Here is a 15,105-nt window from a genome sequence, read left to right as displayed (position 1 = left end):
TTTCTATATTTGGTCGTAGGATTTTTGGAACGGCCCAGAAGCCGTCCCTCCCCCCTGAACTACTCCTTTGTTGAAACGGTCTTAGTATTACAATGATAAATTAAGTATTACTCACTCAAATCAGAAGCTTCATTTAATTCCTGATATCTTTAATGTGACTCATTTGTGTATCCATTCTACTTAAAGTTTTGCGTGCATTTCAGGAGTGGTTGATTTCAATGGCGCATATAAATCCTCGGTCACCAGACGAGCTACGAATCTCTGATATGGTATACTCACTTTTCCGAATTCTATTGCACCATGCTATCAAACATGAATATGGCGGCTGGAGAGTTTGGGTTGACACCTTGGCTATTGTCCATTCAAAGGTAAGTAGGCCAGTTTAAAGATACATATATAGTAATCGGTACTTGTATGATATAGCCCCTACCTAATATTCTTCCAATTTGTTTCTCTGACGCTCAGTCCTAATTAAATATACCTAAGTATGATAAAAATATAATACTTTAGAAAAAAATTTGGGCTATATATTTGTGCATTGGGGCGGGGAGGCTGGGGGGGGTGTCAAGTATAGCGGGTATGCATAGTACAATTATTCTGCATATTATGTAGTAAGAATTGTTTTCCAACCTCACACTGTCCAAATACTTTACGCTCCCCCCCCCCCCTAATGAGCAAATATATAGCCCAAATTATACATTTTCCATCTATTCTGTCACTTCTCTTTATTTTTTGTCTGACGCTAAGCTGAAAGAAAATAACGAAAAAAACGGTTCTATAATGCACCAATGAACGAACAACTTGAGCAGTAGGAGTTTTATCATACAAGTACCTATTAATTTTAAGCAGAAACCATTAATGCAAATACAAAACCAAATAAGCACACATACTAAAGAAGGCATTATTTAGCGTTTTTCAAAGAACAAGTGTATTAACATAAATATACAAAGAACTAGACAAGGATGGCAATTGAATAAAAAAAATTTACATTTAACAAAATAAGGCATGGAATACACTACAAAAATAGACAATACAATGCCCCTACCAAAAAAATAGTCTTAAATGCTGAGATAGAATTTTTCTGTGCTGGGTTTGAAAATGTTTAGATACAGACTTTCTCTACGACTAGTTGACATAGTTTACCTGACCTGTTGGGTCCATCTACTTCTAACCGTAAATGTATCTTAACCTATTATGCATAAGAAAAGGAGAAACAAATGCACTTTTCAGTTTATCTTTTGTTTTTTTCAGCTCCCCAATAAAATTTATAGTCTGTAAAACAGAACCTTTCAAATTACCATTGCTTACGTATGTATAGGACACAATGCACTGACCTAATAATTCTCGGGGTTGTGGTTTAGGGCAGTGTTTACACTATCTCTGAATTTTTTGGGATTTCTCTGAATTTTTTTCCAAAGAAAGTTTGGTTCTCCCAAATCTCTCTAATAAATAACGTTAACAAAATTGATGATCTGTGCTTTGTATTAGCATTCTTCTGTTTGTGGACCTTAATCTCTGGTGAGGTTTCTGAAAATTCAATTTTTTAGGGAATAATGGGAATTCTTTAAAAATCGACAAAAGAGGAAATACTGTCTAGGAGTCGTCGAGTCAGTGTTAATTTGTTGCTAAGTTCAGGTTCAGATAATTAGCATAACAAACCTATTCTTTAAAATAGCATAACAAGCCTATTCTTTTGATGTATTAATTCTAGTCAAAATTCTTTAGAGTTTCGCTTACCATTGGGCCGAATCACTCCTTTCTTACTGTTTGTTACCACGAACCGTTTCAAAACCTCAGCCCGTTTTTATTCTGAGTTTTTACTTCGTGACTGGATAAATAACACTGGATTTTGTAGATGTGTGTCAACTGGTATATAGTGGAATAGGAAAAAATTATAGACACTGTGACATACCTCGGAATATACCAGATGACAACTATCTACGAAATCGAGGGTGATTTTTTTTTCTTCTAAAGGAAATTTTATTCAAAAGGGTTTAAGTACAGCCAGGTTGTCTAAGGAACATAGATACTGTGACAACATAATAAGGTATTAATAAGGCATAATAAGGTATTTGCCACTTGAGGAGAGGCGCCCCTCGAGTAAATTATAGCTTAGTAAACGACATATTTTTCACACAGGATTTTTGATTAATGGATATTTCTTCTGGGTTTGGTCTTTTTTGTTGGGCGTTTTTGGGCTGAAAAACCTCTTCCTAGACATTTATCTACTATGGGTTGCCTCCCCGTAGTAGTATAATATTTGTAGGCATGAATATGTAGTGAGTCTAAGGTAATAAACTTGAGACTGTCTGTGCAGGATTTCGACTCTTGTTGATAGAAGAGCATAGCCAAGTGCTGAAAACCATATTGTGACAAAGAATGGCCCAGGATTGCATAAAGCCTCTATTCTACTAGAGGTCCTAGGGCCTTCTTGCTGTCCGGTTCTAAGCCGGCTTAAACGCTTCAGTGTCGGAAAATATGTAGGTCCCCATCCTGCACTGGTATCCGGGACTTTTTTTTTGCCTGAGGCCAAAACTTTCAATGATTAACAGAATATGAAAATTGAAACTTGGAATGTTACAAAATTAAAAAATAACTATCGTATCGGCATTTTGATTGACGAATTCAGACCATTCGAACTGGACTTATCAGGAGTTTCAGAAACTCCAGGGGTAGGTAGCATGAAATTAGGTAATATAGAATTTGTTTAATCTGGCAGGAAGGATGGGGTACATGGACAGGGCTCACGATGAATAAGGAAGTTGTTAACTCTTATTTAGGCTGGGAGGGCATTAATAATAGAATACTAATCGCTCATTTTATGACTAAAAAGTTCAGGAAATCAGTTATAGTAGTATATGCCCCTGTAGAGCCGACTGGTGGAGGCAGTAGTGACTCAGATGAATTTTACTAACAGTTACAGAAGCAAATAGACCCCAGGTAGAAATATGATGTTTTATTAGGAGATTTTAATGCCCAGGTTGGTAGAAATAGGGATAGATGGTATCCTAACCTAGGTAAATTTGGTGTTGGAAAAGAAAACAGCAATGGCTACAGACTGTTCCAATTTTGTAGGTATAACAATCTAGTTATAACCAATACGGTGTTTGGTCATAAAATGGCCCATAAGTTAAAATGAGATTCACGTTATGATAAGAGAGCAAAACTTATTGATGATGTTACTGTAAGCCGAGGACTGGCAGGAACAATTCAAGATACTAGGGTATATAGGACTGCTGTTATTGATGTTACGAGTAAAGACCACCATCTGGTAGTGTCTAGGGTAAACTTAAAGCTGAAATATCGGAAGGATAACTACCTTCAGGAAGTTATGATGGTGGTAGACTCCAGGATGAGAATTTAAGAGAAACTTTCGAGGAACAGTTGAATTCTAAACTGGAGGGTTTAAAAATGGACAATGTGGAATATGGATGGAAAAACTTTAGGAGAACGATTTGTGAAGTTGCCGATGGTGTCTTTTGGAAGAAAATTAGGACCGCAGCTAAGAATATTAGTGAAATAGCTTTATGTTTAATTGAGAGTAGAAGGGATTCTAAAAGGATTATCTGATAGATGGATCATGTGAAAACAAAAGAAATTTAAAAAATGTGGAGAAAGCTTTAAAATATGAATTACGGAGATGTGAAGTAAAGACCATGGATAATGCAGCTAGACGGTATAATAGTAAAATATTGTACTGACATGCTAATAAATTGAGAGGTAGTAGTCAATCTGGACTTGTCCCAGTTAAAGATAGGAACAGGGCGACAATTAGTGATAAGGAAAGGGTTAAGGAGAGATGGGCCGAACATTTGAGAATGTGCTAAACCGAGATAGAGTTGCAGGAAAAGATATAGAAAATGAAAGGTTTGTGATACCTTGGGTGTGAAGGAAGATTTGTTTTGTGAGGAAGAATTAGGAACAGTGCTAAAAGGATTAAAAATAATAAGGCTCCAGGTGTTGATGTGTGGTAAATGAGTTTCTTAAACATGGCGGCTCTAATGTTAGAAATAAGTTGCTGAACATTATGAATATCATTTTTTTTAAAGGAGAAGTACCTTGCGATTTTAGAAAAACCTTAATCAAACCACTGTATAAGAAAGGTGATAAGAGTGAGTGTGGTAATTATCGGGGAATTAGTCTGGTCCTTCTAGGTAGCAAATTACTTAGTAATATGATACTTTTTAGACTGAGAGATGTTGTAGACAAAGTTTTAAGAGAAGAACGTTGTGGTTTTAGCAAAGGTAGAGGAGTTAACAAACACCTTTGGTCCTCAGTTTTATAGATTTTGAGCAAGCTTTCAATTCTGTTGATAGATGAACTTTAGCAAAGTTTTTATCCTTGGATGGTATACCAAAGAAATGGATTAAAGTGATTAGTGCTATGTACGAGAATAACATTGCTGCGCTTAAGGTAGGAAGTGAGGTCATCAGCTAGTTTCGTACTAAATCAGGAGTTAAGCAAGGTTGTGTTTTATCGCCTTTTATATAGGTCATTTTGATGGATTTTATCTCAAGAAGCACAGGAAAGATAATAGGAGACCACGGAATCAAATGGGGAGGAAAAACTCTCCTGCACTTAGATTATGCTGATGATTTAAGCATCCTAGATGAAAGTGTGAGCAAAATGAATGAACTTTTAAGGGTTTTGTGAGTTCAGGGTGCTAAAATAGGTTTGAAAATAAATTTTAAGAAGATTAAGTCGCTAAGGTTTAGAATAAGTGAAGATGTAAAGGTGACGTTGGTTGACGAAATGATTGATTCAGGTAGAATATCTAAGGCTCAGGATTTTTTTCACAGTTTAAAAAGTTTCGAAGAATAGGGAGATATTTGTGCAAACCAAGATTCGAATATTGTTAGCCAGAGTTATGACAATTGTCAAGTATGGCTCTGAAGCATGGGCACTCCGAAAAGCAGATGAAGATTTGCTAGATGTTTTCCAGAGAAATTGCCTAAGGATTGTTCTGGGTGTTCGGCTGCCTGACCGTATTTCAAACAGTAGCCTCTATGAAAAGTGTAATTCAATCTCGCTTTCTAAGGCTATAATGAGAGAAAGGATGAGGTGGCTAGGGGACGTTCTGCGGAAGAAGGATGATAGACTGCTTAAGATTGTCCTTTTCGGCGAACCGTCTAGGGCTAAACGGAAAGTAGGTTGTCCGTGATTGGGGTGGAAGGATGTCATAAAGAAAGAATTGAAGGAAATGGGAGCTACCTGTGAGGGTATAAAGAGGGAAGTTTTGAAAGATTGGGATGGAGGAGGAGCGTGCGTAGTTGTGTAGGCTTCAGGCGGCTGGGTGCTGTGGTGAGTTATTAGTAGTAGTAGTAGCTCAGGTTATTAAAGTGACTCTATTAGGGGACATTGCAGTGTATATTGAACAAAATCAAAATGTACTCATGTATGCAGGCTGTCAAAAGGGTAGATGAACAATATTTGAGGAGAAGCTGAAAGCAGTAAATTGAACCTTTGAAGGCTAAAACAACTGCTGCTTATGCAATCAGTACTACTACTTATTGTGGCTTTTTCAAGCTGTGCATGATTTTAACTGTTTGAATTTTTGACTACTTGCAACCACAAATACTTATGACTGTGACTGATTGCGACTGCAATCCCAACTAGTTGCAACTACAATTGCCAGTGCATGTGACTTTGCCTGCTCCAACTACTTTGCTATAGGAAAGAACAAGACTCTCAAAACTGGAGCAATGCCAACGAGGATAGACTGGCTGGTAGGCTTTCGAGCTCGAAGTTCACAACTGTCACTACACAAGCCTGAATCCACAAGCTTGGGTCAAGCAACAAGCTTTAACAGGGTCAACATGGGACAGTCCTTCTCAATTCTGAAGCCAGTTCTAGAACAGCCTTCTTTGACTACTTGTGACATATACAACTGTGAAGAAAATTCTGTGACCACCGTTCACGCTCCTCCTAAGGTGTTTAGAGAGAGGAGTCAGATGAGTGTGCAAGGCAACATCTTCAGAGAGAGGTGTCCTTGTGGCCATGGTCGAGGCTGTTTCTACAAGCAGTCAGTATTTACCACCTTACTTCATATTTCCAAGGAAAGATTTCCAGCCTCACATACTAACTGATGCTCCAGCAATCTGAGCAGGTGAAGCCTGCTCGTGAGCTCGTGAGATCAAATCTGATCGTGAGATCAGATTTGATCAATCCAGATCTATTTCTGAAATTTGTTTTAAGCGAAGGAAATATTCACATGCATCTCAAGAGAGCCCCAATCTTCTAACCTTAGATAACCATGACTCTCGCATCTTCTTAAAGTTGTCAGGTTTGCAAAAGATTCAGGCATTAAGCTACATATCAGCCACAAGCTCAAGCTGTTAGATGTTATTGTGTACAATACAAGTCCCTTTAAGTGCCAATACAACAATGCTGCAGATAACTGGGTGTTATCTAATCCTAGGAAGACCTTGACAACATATGACATTGCTTCTCTTGTTAGATGTAGTCTTCCTCTATTCTTCAGCCCAAATATCATCATGAGTGGCTTTTACAAAAATGGAATGTACTATCCTAAAATTTTCACAGAAGATTTCCTTACCTCTTTTTATTACTTGACAGACCTGTTCCTCCTAGCCCTGCCATGTTAGTCCTGCAAATGACATCCTATGTCAGCTTAAAGACCCCGAAGCTGAGGTGAACAATGAAGATGTTCAGAACTCATTCGCTCCTGTTTCAAATCAAGAACCATTTATGCCTGAACAAGTAAGTTCATACCCCAGAGCAAAGTCACGCGTTATCCAACACAGTCAAGGACGTAAGAAAGGAATTTCAAAAATTTTGACTGAAACCGCGACAAACTTCAGCTTGAAAAATAAGAAAAAAAAAACAAGGAATGCAAAGACCAGCAAAGTAGTTGATGAGATAGTTGCAGATGGGAAAAACACCTACTCAAAGAAGAAACCCTAGATAGAGCCAGACAGTGAAGATGAAATGCTCCTGAGCAATGAAAGTGAGCCCCCTAGATGGTCGAATCTAGGAAAACGACTTTATCAAGTCAATTTGTGTAGCTCCCTGACACGCCTATCAATTTTCATCGTCCTAGTACGTCCAGAAGCACCAAACTCGCCAAATCACAGAACCCCTCCCCCCAACTCCCCCTAAAAGAGCGAATCCAGTACGGTTCCGTCGATCACTTATCAAGGACATTTGCTTATTCTATCCACCAAGCTTCATCCCGATTCCTCCCCTCCAAGTGTTTTCCGAGATTTCCCCCTCCAACTCCCCCCAATGTCAAAAGATCTGGTCGGGATTTGAAATAAGAGCTCTGAGACATGAATTCCTTCTAAACATCAAATTTCATTAAGATCCGCTCACTTATTCGTAAAATAAAAATACCCCAATTTTCACGTTTTCCAAGAATTCCGGTTTTCCCCTCCAATTCCCCCCAATGTCACATAATCTGGTCTGAATTTAAAGTTAGAGCTTTAAAGCGCAAGACCCTTCTAAATATCAAATTTCATTAAGATCTGGTCACCCTTACGTACGTTACAAATACCTCTATTTTCAAAATTACCCCCCCCCCCAACTCCACCAAAGAGAGCAGATCCGGTCCGATTATGTCAGTCACGTCTCTTAGACAGGCTTTTATTCTTGCCATCCAGTTTCATCCTGATCTCACCGCTTTAAGTATTTTCTAAGATTTTCGGTTCCCCTCAACTTCCCCTCCCCCCCAGTTACGCTGGATCCGGTTGAGATTTAAAATAAGAGATCTGCGTCACGAGGTCCTTCTAAATATGAAGTTTCATGAAGATCCGATCACTCCTTCGTATGCTAAAAATACGTCATTTTTTCTAATTTTTGAGAATTAACCCCCCTCCCCCAATAGAGCGTATCCGTTCTAATTATGTAAATCAAGTATCTAAAACTTCTTCTTATTTTTCCCACCAAGTTTCATCCCGATCCCTCCAATCTAAGTGTTTTCCATGATTTTAGGCTCCCCCGCCCCAAACTCCCCCCAATGTCACCAGATCCGGTCGGGACTTAAAAAAGAGCTTTGAGACACGATATCCTTCTAAATATCAAATTTCATTGAGATCCGATCACCCGTTCGTAAGTTAAAAATACCTCATTTTTTTCTAATTTTTCAGAATTAACCCCCCCCCCACTACCCCAAAGAGAGTGGATCCGTTCCGGTTATGTCAATCATGTATCTAAGACTTGTGCTTGTTTTTTCCACCAAGTTTCATCCCGATCCCTCCACTCTAAGTGTTTTCCAAGTTTTAGGTTTCCCCCTCCCAACTCCCAACCCATGTCACCAGATCCGGTCAGTATTTAAAATAAGAGCTCTGAGACACGATACTCTTCTAAATATCAAATTTCATTGAGATCCGATAACCCGTTCGTAAGTTAAAAATACCTCATTTTTTCTAATTTTTCAGATTTGACCCCCTCCTTCCCCCCAACTGCCCCAAAGAGAGCAAATCCGTTCCGGTTATGTCAACCATGTATCTAGGACTTGTGCCTATTTTTCCCACCAAGTTTCATCCCGAACCCTCCACTCTAAGTGTTTTCCAAGTTTTAGGTTTCCCCCTCCCAACTCTCCCCCAATGTCACCAGAGCTGTTTGGGATTTAGAATAAGAGCTCTGAGACACGATATCCTTCTAAATATCAAATTTCTTTGAGATCCTACCACCTGTTCGTAAGTTAAAAATACCTCATTTTTTTCTAATTTTTTAGAATTAACCCCCCCCCCCCCAACTACCCCAAAGAGAGCGGATCCGTTCCGGTTATGTCAATCATGTATCTAGGACTTGTGCTTTTTTCCCACCAAGTTTCATCCCAATCCCTCCACTCTAAATGTTTTCCAAGTTTTAGGTTTCCCCCTCCCAACCCCCCCCCCCCATGTCACCAGATCTGGTCGGTATTTAAAAAAAGAGCTCTGAGACACGATATCCTTCTAAATATCAAATTTCATTGAGATCCGATAACCCATTCGTAAGTTAAAAATACCTCATTTTTCTAATTTTTCAGAATTACCCCCCCCCCCACCAACTACCCCAAAGAGAGCAAATCCGTTCCATTTATGTCAATCATGTATCTAGGACTTGTGCTTATTTTTCCCACCAAGTTTCATCCCGATCCCTCCACTCTAAGTGTTTTCCAAGTGTTTTAGGTTTCCCCCTCCCAACTCCCAACCCATGTCACCAGATCCGGTCAGTATTTAAAATAAGAGCTCTGAGACACGATACTCTTCTAAATATCAAATTTCATTGAGATCCGATAACCCGTTCGTAAGTTAAAAATACCTCATTTTTTAATTTTTCAGATTTGACCCCCTCCTTCCCCCCAACTGCCCCAAAGAGAGCAAATCCGTTCCGGTTATGTCAACCATGTAACTAGGACTTGTGCCTATTTTTCCCACCAAGTTTCATCCCGAACCCTCCACTCTAAGTGTTTTCCAAGTTTTAGGTTTCCCCCTCCCAACTCTCCCCCAATGTCACCAGAGCTGTTTGGGATTTAGAATAAGAGCTCTGAGACACGATATCCTTCTAAATATCAAATTTCTTTGAGATCCTATCACCTGTTCGTAAGTTAAAAATACCTCATTTTTTTCTAATTTTTCAGAATTAACCCCCCCCCCCCAACTACCCCAAAGAGAGCGGATCCGTTCCGGTTATGTCAATCATGTATCTAGGACTTGTGCTTTTTTCCCACCAAGTTTCATCCCAATCCCTCCACTCTAAATGTTTTCCAAGTTTTAGGTTTCCCCCTCCCAACCCCCCCCCCCATGTCACCAGACCTGGTCGGTATTTAAAAAAAGAGCTCTGAGACACGATATCCTTCTAAATATCAAATTTCATTGAGATCCGATAACCCATTCGTAAGTTAAAAATACCTCATTTTTCTAATTTTTCAGAATTACCCCCCCCCCCCACCAACTACCCCAAAGAGAGCAGATCCGTTCCAGTTATGTCAATCATGTATCTAGGGCTTGTGCTTATTTTTCCCACCAAGTTTCATCCCGATCCCTCCACTCTAAGTGTTTCCAAGTTTTAGGTTTCCCCCTCCCAACTCCCTTCCCCATGTCACCAGATCCGGTCGGGATTTAAAATAAGAGCTCTGAGATACGACATCCTTCTATATACCAAAGTTCATTGAGATCTGATAACCCATTCGTAAGTTAAAAATACATAATTTTTTCTAATTTTTCAGAATTAATCCCCCCCCCAACTACCCCAAAGAGAGCAAATCCGTTCCGGTTATGTCAATCATGTATCTAATACTTGTGCTAATTTTTTCCACCAAGTTTCATCCCGATCCCTCCACTCTAAGTGTTTTCCAAGTTTTCGGTTTCCCCCTCCCAACTCCCCCCCCTCCGATGTCACCAGATCCGGTAGGGATTTAAAATAAGAGCTCTGAGACACGATATCCTTCTAAATATCAAATTTCATTGAGATCCGATTACCCGTTCGTAAGTTAAAAATACCTCATTTTTTCTAATTTTTCAGAATTAACCCCCCTCCCAACTACCCCAAAAAGAGCGGATCCGTTCCAGTTATTTCAATCATGTATCTAGGACTTGTGCTTATTTTTCCCAACAAGTTTCATCCCGATCCCTCCACTCTAAGTGTTTTCCAAGATTTTAGGTTTCCCCCTCCCAACTCCCCCCAATGTCACCAGATCCGGTCGGGATTTGAAATAACAGCTCTGAGACACGATATCCTTCCAAACATCTAATTTTATTGAGATCTGATCAACCGTTCGTAAGTTAAAAATACTTCAATTTTTCTATTTTTCTCGAATTAACGGGCCCCCAAGATGGTCAAATCGGGAAAACGACTATTTCTAATTTAATCTGGTCCGGTCCCTGATACGCCTGCCAAATTTCATCGTCGTAGCTTACCTGGAAGTGCCTAAAGTAGCAAAACCGGGACCGACAGACCGACAGAATTTGCGATTCCTATATGTCACTTGGTTAATACCAAGTGCCATAAAAAAAAGACACAGTTCTTGGTTATTGGATTAAATAAAAAAAACTAGTTTTTTTAACTGAAAGTAAGGAGCGACATTAAAACTTAAAACGAACAGAAATTACTTCGTATATGAAAGAGGCTGCTTCCTCATCAACGCCCCGCTCTTTGCGCTAAATTTTGACTCTTTCTCTCAATTCTTTTTTTTAAACAGTAAAAAACTATAGCGTAAAGAGCGGGGCGTTGATGGGGAAGCAGCCGCTTTCATATACGAAGTAATTTCTGTTCGTTTTAAGTTTTAATTTCGCTCCCTACTTTCAGTTAAAAAAACTAGTTTTTTTTATTTAATTTCTGAACGTTTTTGAATCAATGCATGTTTTGATTTTGGGTCTCCGCAGAGGAATAATTAAAACGAAATTTGCATTATTTTTTTTTGGCTAAATGGCTTTCTCATAATTTTGATCGAATGATTCTGAGAAAAAAAGAGCGGGGGAGGAAGCCTAGTTGCCCTCCGATTTTTTGGTTAATTAAAAAGGCAACTAGAACTTTTTAAGTTTTTACGAATATTTTTATTAGTAAAAGATTTACGTAACTTATAAATTAGCGTACGTAAAGAACTTTTGTATTCTCATATTTTTATTACATATATGAGGGGATTCGCCCCCTTGTCAGATCCTCGCACTTTACACTAAAGCTTAAATTGTGTCCCAATTCATTAAGAATGACCCCAGAATCACAAAAGCCGTAGAATAAATAGTTGAAATTACTAAAAATGCTTTAGCGTAAAGAGCGATGTATTAGGAGGAGGTGAGCCCCTCATATGGGTAATAATTTCTGGTTTTTTTTTAAGTTTTAATGCTGTTCCTTACTTCCAGCTGAAAGAACTTTTTCATATTTATTTTGTCATTGTTTTTTTTTTAAATAATGCTAGTAAATCCTGCGCTCCCTTCATGGAGATTTTCTTCCCCCATGACAATTTATCCATGGAAAGTTCCCCCAGCATATCCCCCTCTTCTCAACCCCTCCCCCAAACCGAAAAAATCCTCCTGAAAACATCTGTACACTTCCCAATAACCATTACTATATGTAAGCACAGGTCAAAGTTTGTAACTTGTTGCCCCTCCCACGGGGACTGTGGGGGAGTAAGTCGTCCTCAAAGACATAGTTATAAGGTTTTTCGACTACGCTGAATAAAATGGCTATCTCAGAATTTTGATCCGTTGACTCTGGTAAAATAATTAGCGTGGGAGGGGGCCTAGGTGCCCTCCAATTTTTTTGGTCACTTAAAAAGGGCACTAGAACTTTTCATTTCCGTTAGAATGAGCCCTCTTGCAACATTCTAGGACAACTGGGTCGATACGATCACCCCTGGAAAAAAAAAAAAAAAAACACGCATCCGTGATCTGCCTTCTGTCAAAAAATACAAATTCCACATTTTTGTAGATAGGAGTTTGAAAATTCTACAGTAGGATTCTCTGATACGCTGAATCTGATGGTGTGATTTTCGTTAAGATTCTATGACTTCTAGGGGGCGTTTCCCCCTATTTTCTAAAACAACGCAAATTTTCTCAGGCTCGTAACTTTTGATGGGTAAGACTAAACTTGATGAAACTTATATATTTAAAATCAGTATTAAAATGCGATTCTTTTGATGTAGGTATTGGTATCAAAATTCCATTTTTTAGAGTTTTGGTTACTATTGAGCCGGGTCGCTCCTTACTACAGTTCGTTACCACGAGCTGTTTGATATACATTTAGACTTAATACTACGCGTTTCTACTGCAAAAATACAAACTAATGTAAAAAAAAAAACCAACAAGATGCAAGTCAAATGCAATCAGAAAGATCTCATTGATTGCATTAATTACAGTGAATGTCGTAGAAATACACATCAAGCGTTTTATTTCTAACCTAATATATCTGTATAAAAAAGGTTTAGATACATTCTTATCATTATAGTATACCTATGAAATTAAATTACCGTGTAATAACATGTGGCCTAAGTGCGGCCCGTGTAATGCCCCTGCGTAAAACTTTGGCCCTTTTACAACAAAAGGTTGTCGAGCCTTGCTTTAGTGTAAAAAGCAAGGTTTTTAGGAAGTGGCAACTTCCCTCGTATACGGAATAACTTCTGTTTGTTTCAAGTTTTAATGTTGCTCCTTACTTTCAGTTGAAAAAAATTTCAGTGTTTTTTTTTACCTTCTGATCGTTTTTCAAATAATGTCAGAAAATCCGTCTCCTCCTTCGTGGAAAATTCCCTCTCTCAAAAAAATTCTCCATGGAGAGTTCTTCACGCGCTAAATCCCCCCAATTCCAAACCCTTGCTAAAAAATTCCCCCTGCAAAAATTTCTTGCGGACGATTCAGCCAGAAAAATTCTCTTTAGCATACTTTTATTTGAAAAATACTTCGATTTTTGATATTTCTTCAAATCATGGCAGAAATTCCCTCCCCCCCCCCCCCGTGGAATTTTTTTTTCCACGGCGACTAGTAGTCCTCCGATCTATTTTGTCGCTTAAAAAGGCGATAGAACTTATAATTTTGGTCAGACAAAGCCCTTTTCCGATATCCTAAGGCCTTCAGTACGGTCAACCCTGGGTGAAAGAAAAAAAATAACCACGCATCCGTGGTCTTTGTTCTAGCAAAAATATAAAATTCCACATTTTTGGAGATGGGAGCTTGAAACCTCTACGGTGAGGTTCTCTGATAAGCTGAATCTGATCGTGCGATTTTGATTAAGATCCCTTGTGCTTTTGGGGGTATCTCCCCCCTCTTTCCAAAATCAGTCGAACTTTCTCAGGCTCGTAGTTTTTTGATGGTTAATAGTAAACTTAATGAATCTTATATATTTGGAATCAACACAAAAAGGCGTTTTTTTATCTATCTATTGATATCAAAAGTATATTTTTTAGAGTTTCGGCTACTATTGAGTCGAGTCGTTCCTTGCTTACAGTTCGTTACGGTGAACTTTTTGACCAGTAAACACAGAAATTATCAAATGCCATTTTTAGTGGACAACATACACTATTTGTGTAATATAAACTGTATTCTTTGGACTTATATATATTCTTTATTCTATAATCTTTGGTAAAAATCAAACAACCAGACACCATGAAATTCATGAATTTTGAATTTAACGGTTTTTCATTTGGAAGTAATTCTTCATTCTAATATTCACCGCAAATTGATAAATAGCAAGCTCAGAAACATTTAGTTATCAACTTTGGCGGAAATCAAACACCAATTTAAATACGAACTCAGTATCTTTTGATTTGGGACCTGTCTTTTGATCATGCAGAATAAAAATACGAGTGTATATTCCTGATTTTGATGTGGTGTAACGTGGCCATCTTTCTACCAAAATTTATTTGTAAAGAATAGGCTACTTACATAACAATATCCTTGGTGCACATGTCGCCACCGCATGAACATTTTTCTAGATCTTTTAACTATCATAGCTAAAACGACTGTCTTGATATTTTGATACAATGCTATTTTGGACTGCCCTTTCATAAGTTTGGCCCTGGAAAAGGCACTAGAACTCATAATTTCTGGTCGCACCAACCCTCTCCCTAGTTTTGCGACGATCCGTTCTATATGACGTGGCGTAGGGATAAAATACGGAAAATCATATTGCTCTTTGCTAAGTCAGTGCTATCGTGTTTTTGTATAAGGATTCTTATTTACTTTCGTGGAGTTAAAAAGAAATCAGTGTAAACAATTTTTTTCATAACAATTTAGTTATGATGCAAGTGCAAGTGCTTCCGACTAATCCAAAGGCGTAAAAGCGCCTTCTAATAGCTAGAACAATACACAAAACTAGTAGTATCTCTGTTTTAGATTTCTTATAACCGCCAAATTCATGCCCCCCCCCCCCGGAAAAAAAACACGAAGAGTTCTCTTGCTGAGACGCCCTCCCCTAAAAAAAAACACTCGAAAAAGGCTGACCTGATATTACTGTTGTCTTATTTTGCTATTATAATTCAAAGATGGAGAGAGCAAGAGAACACATAAAAGAGGCCGAGAGGGCTGTCTTCCTTCTTCGAAATAACTACTACTACTAACACCTCACCTTAGCACCAAGCAAGTATTATCTGATGAGAAACAAGGCTTCTACATAACTATGAGTATGGGAAGCTCCACCGTATATCATTTAACATTTAGTGTTCTCGTTCTT

At 38.5% G+C, this 15,105-nt stretch overlaps 1 protein-coding gene across 8 annotated transcripts in view; it reads left to right on the top strand.

Moving 5' to 3' along the window:
- Positions 1-15,105, top strand: part of LOC136025077 (neurobeachin-like) — a 271,780-nt gene that overhangs the window by 177,658 nt on the left and 79,017 nt on the right. For all 8 annotated transcript variants that reach the window (XM_065700792.1, XM_065700791.1, XM_065700790.1 and 5 more), the window contains one exon: positions 204-368. In XM_065700792.1, the coding sequence (XP_065556864.1) occupies positions 204-368 (165 nt within the window). The remainder of the gene's footprint in view (positions 1-203; positions 369-15,105) is intronic.

Source organism: Artemia franciscana, chromosome 3 (assembly GCF_032884065.1).
Source record: "Artemia franciscana chromosome 3, ASM3288406v1, whole genome shotgun sequence".
NCBI lineage: Eukaryota > Metazoa > Arthropoda > Branchiopoda > Anostraca > Artemiidae > Artemia > Artemia franciscana.
The sequence above is the reverse complement of the archived record's forward strand: the minus strand, read 5'-3'. Positions and strand labels throughout refer to the sequence as shown.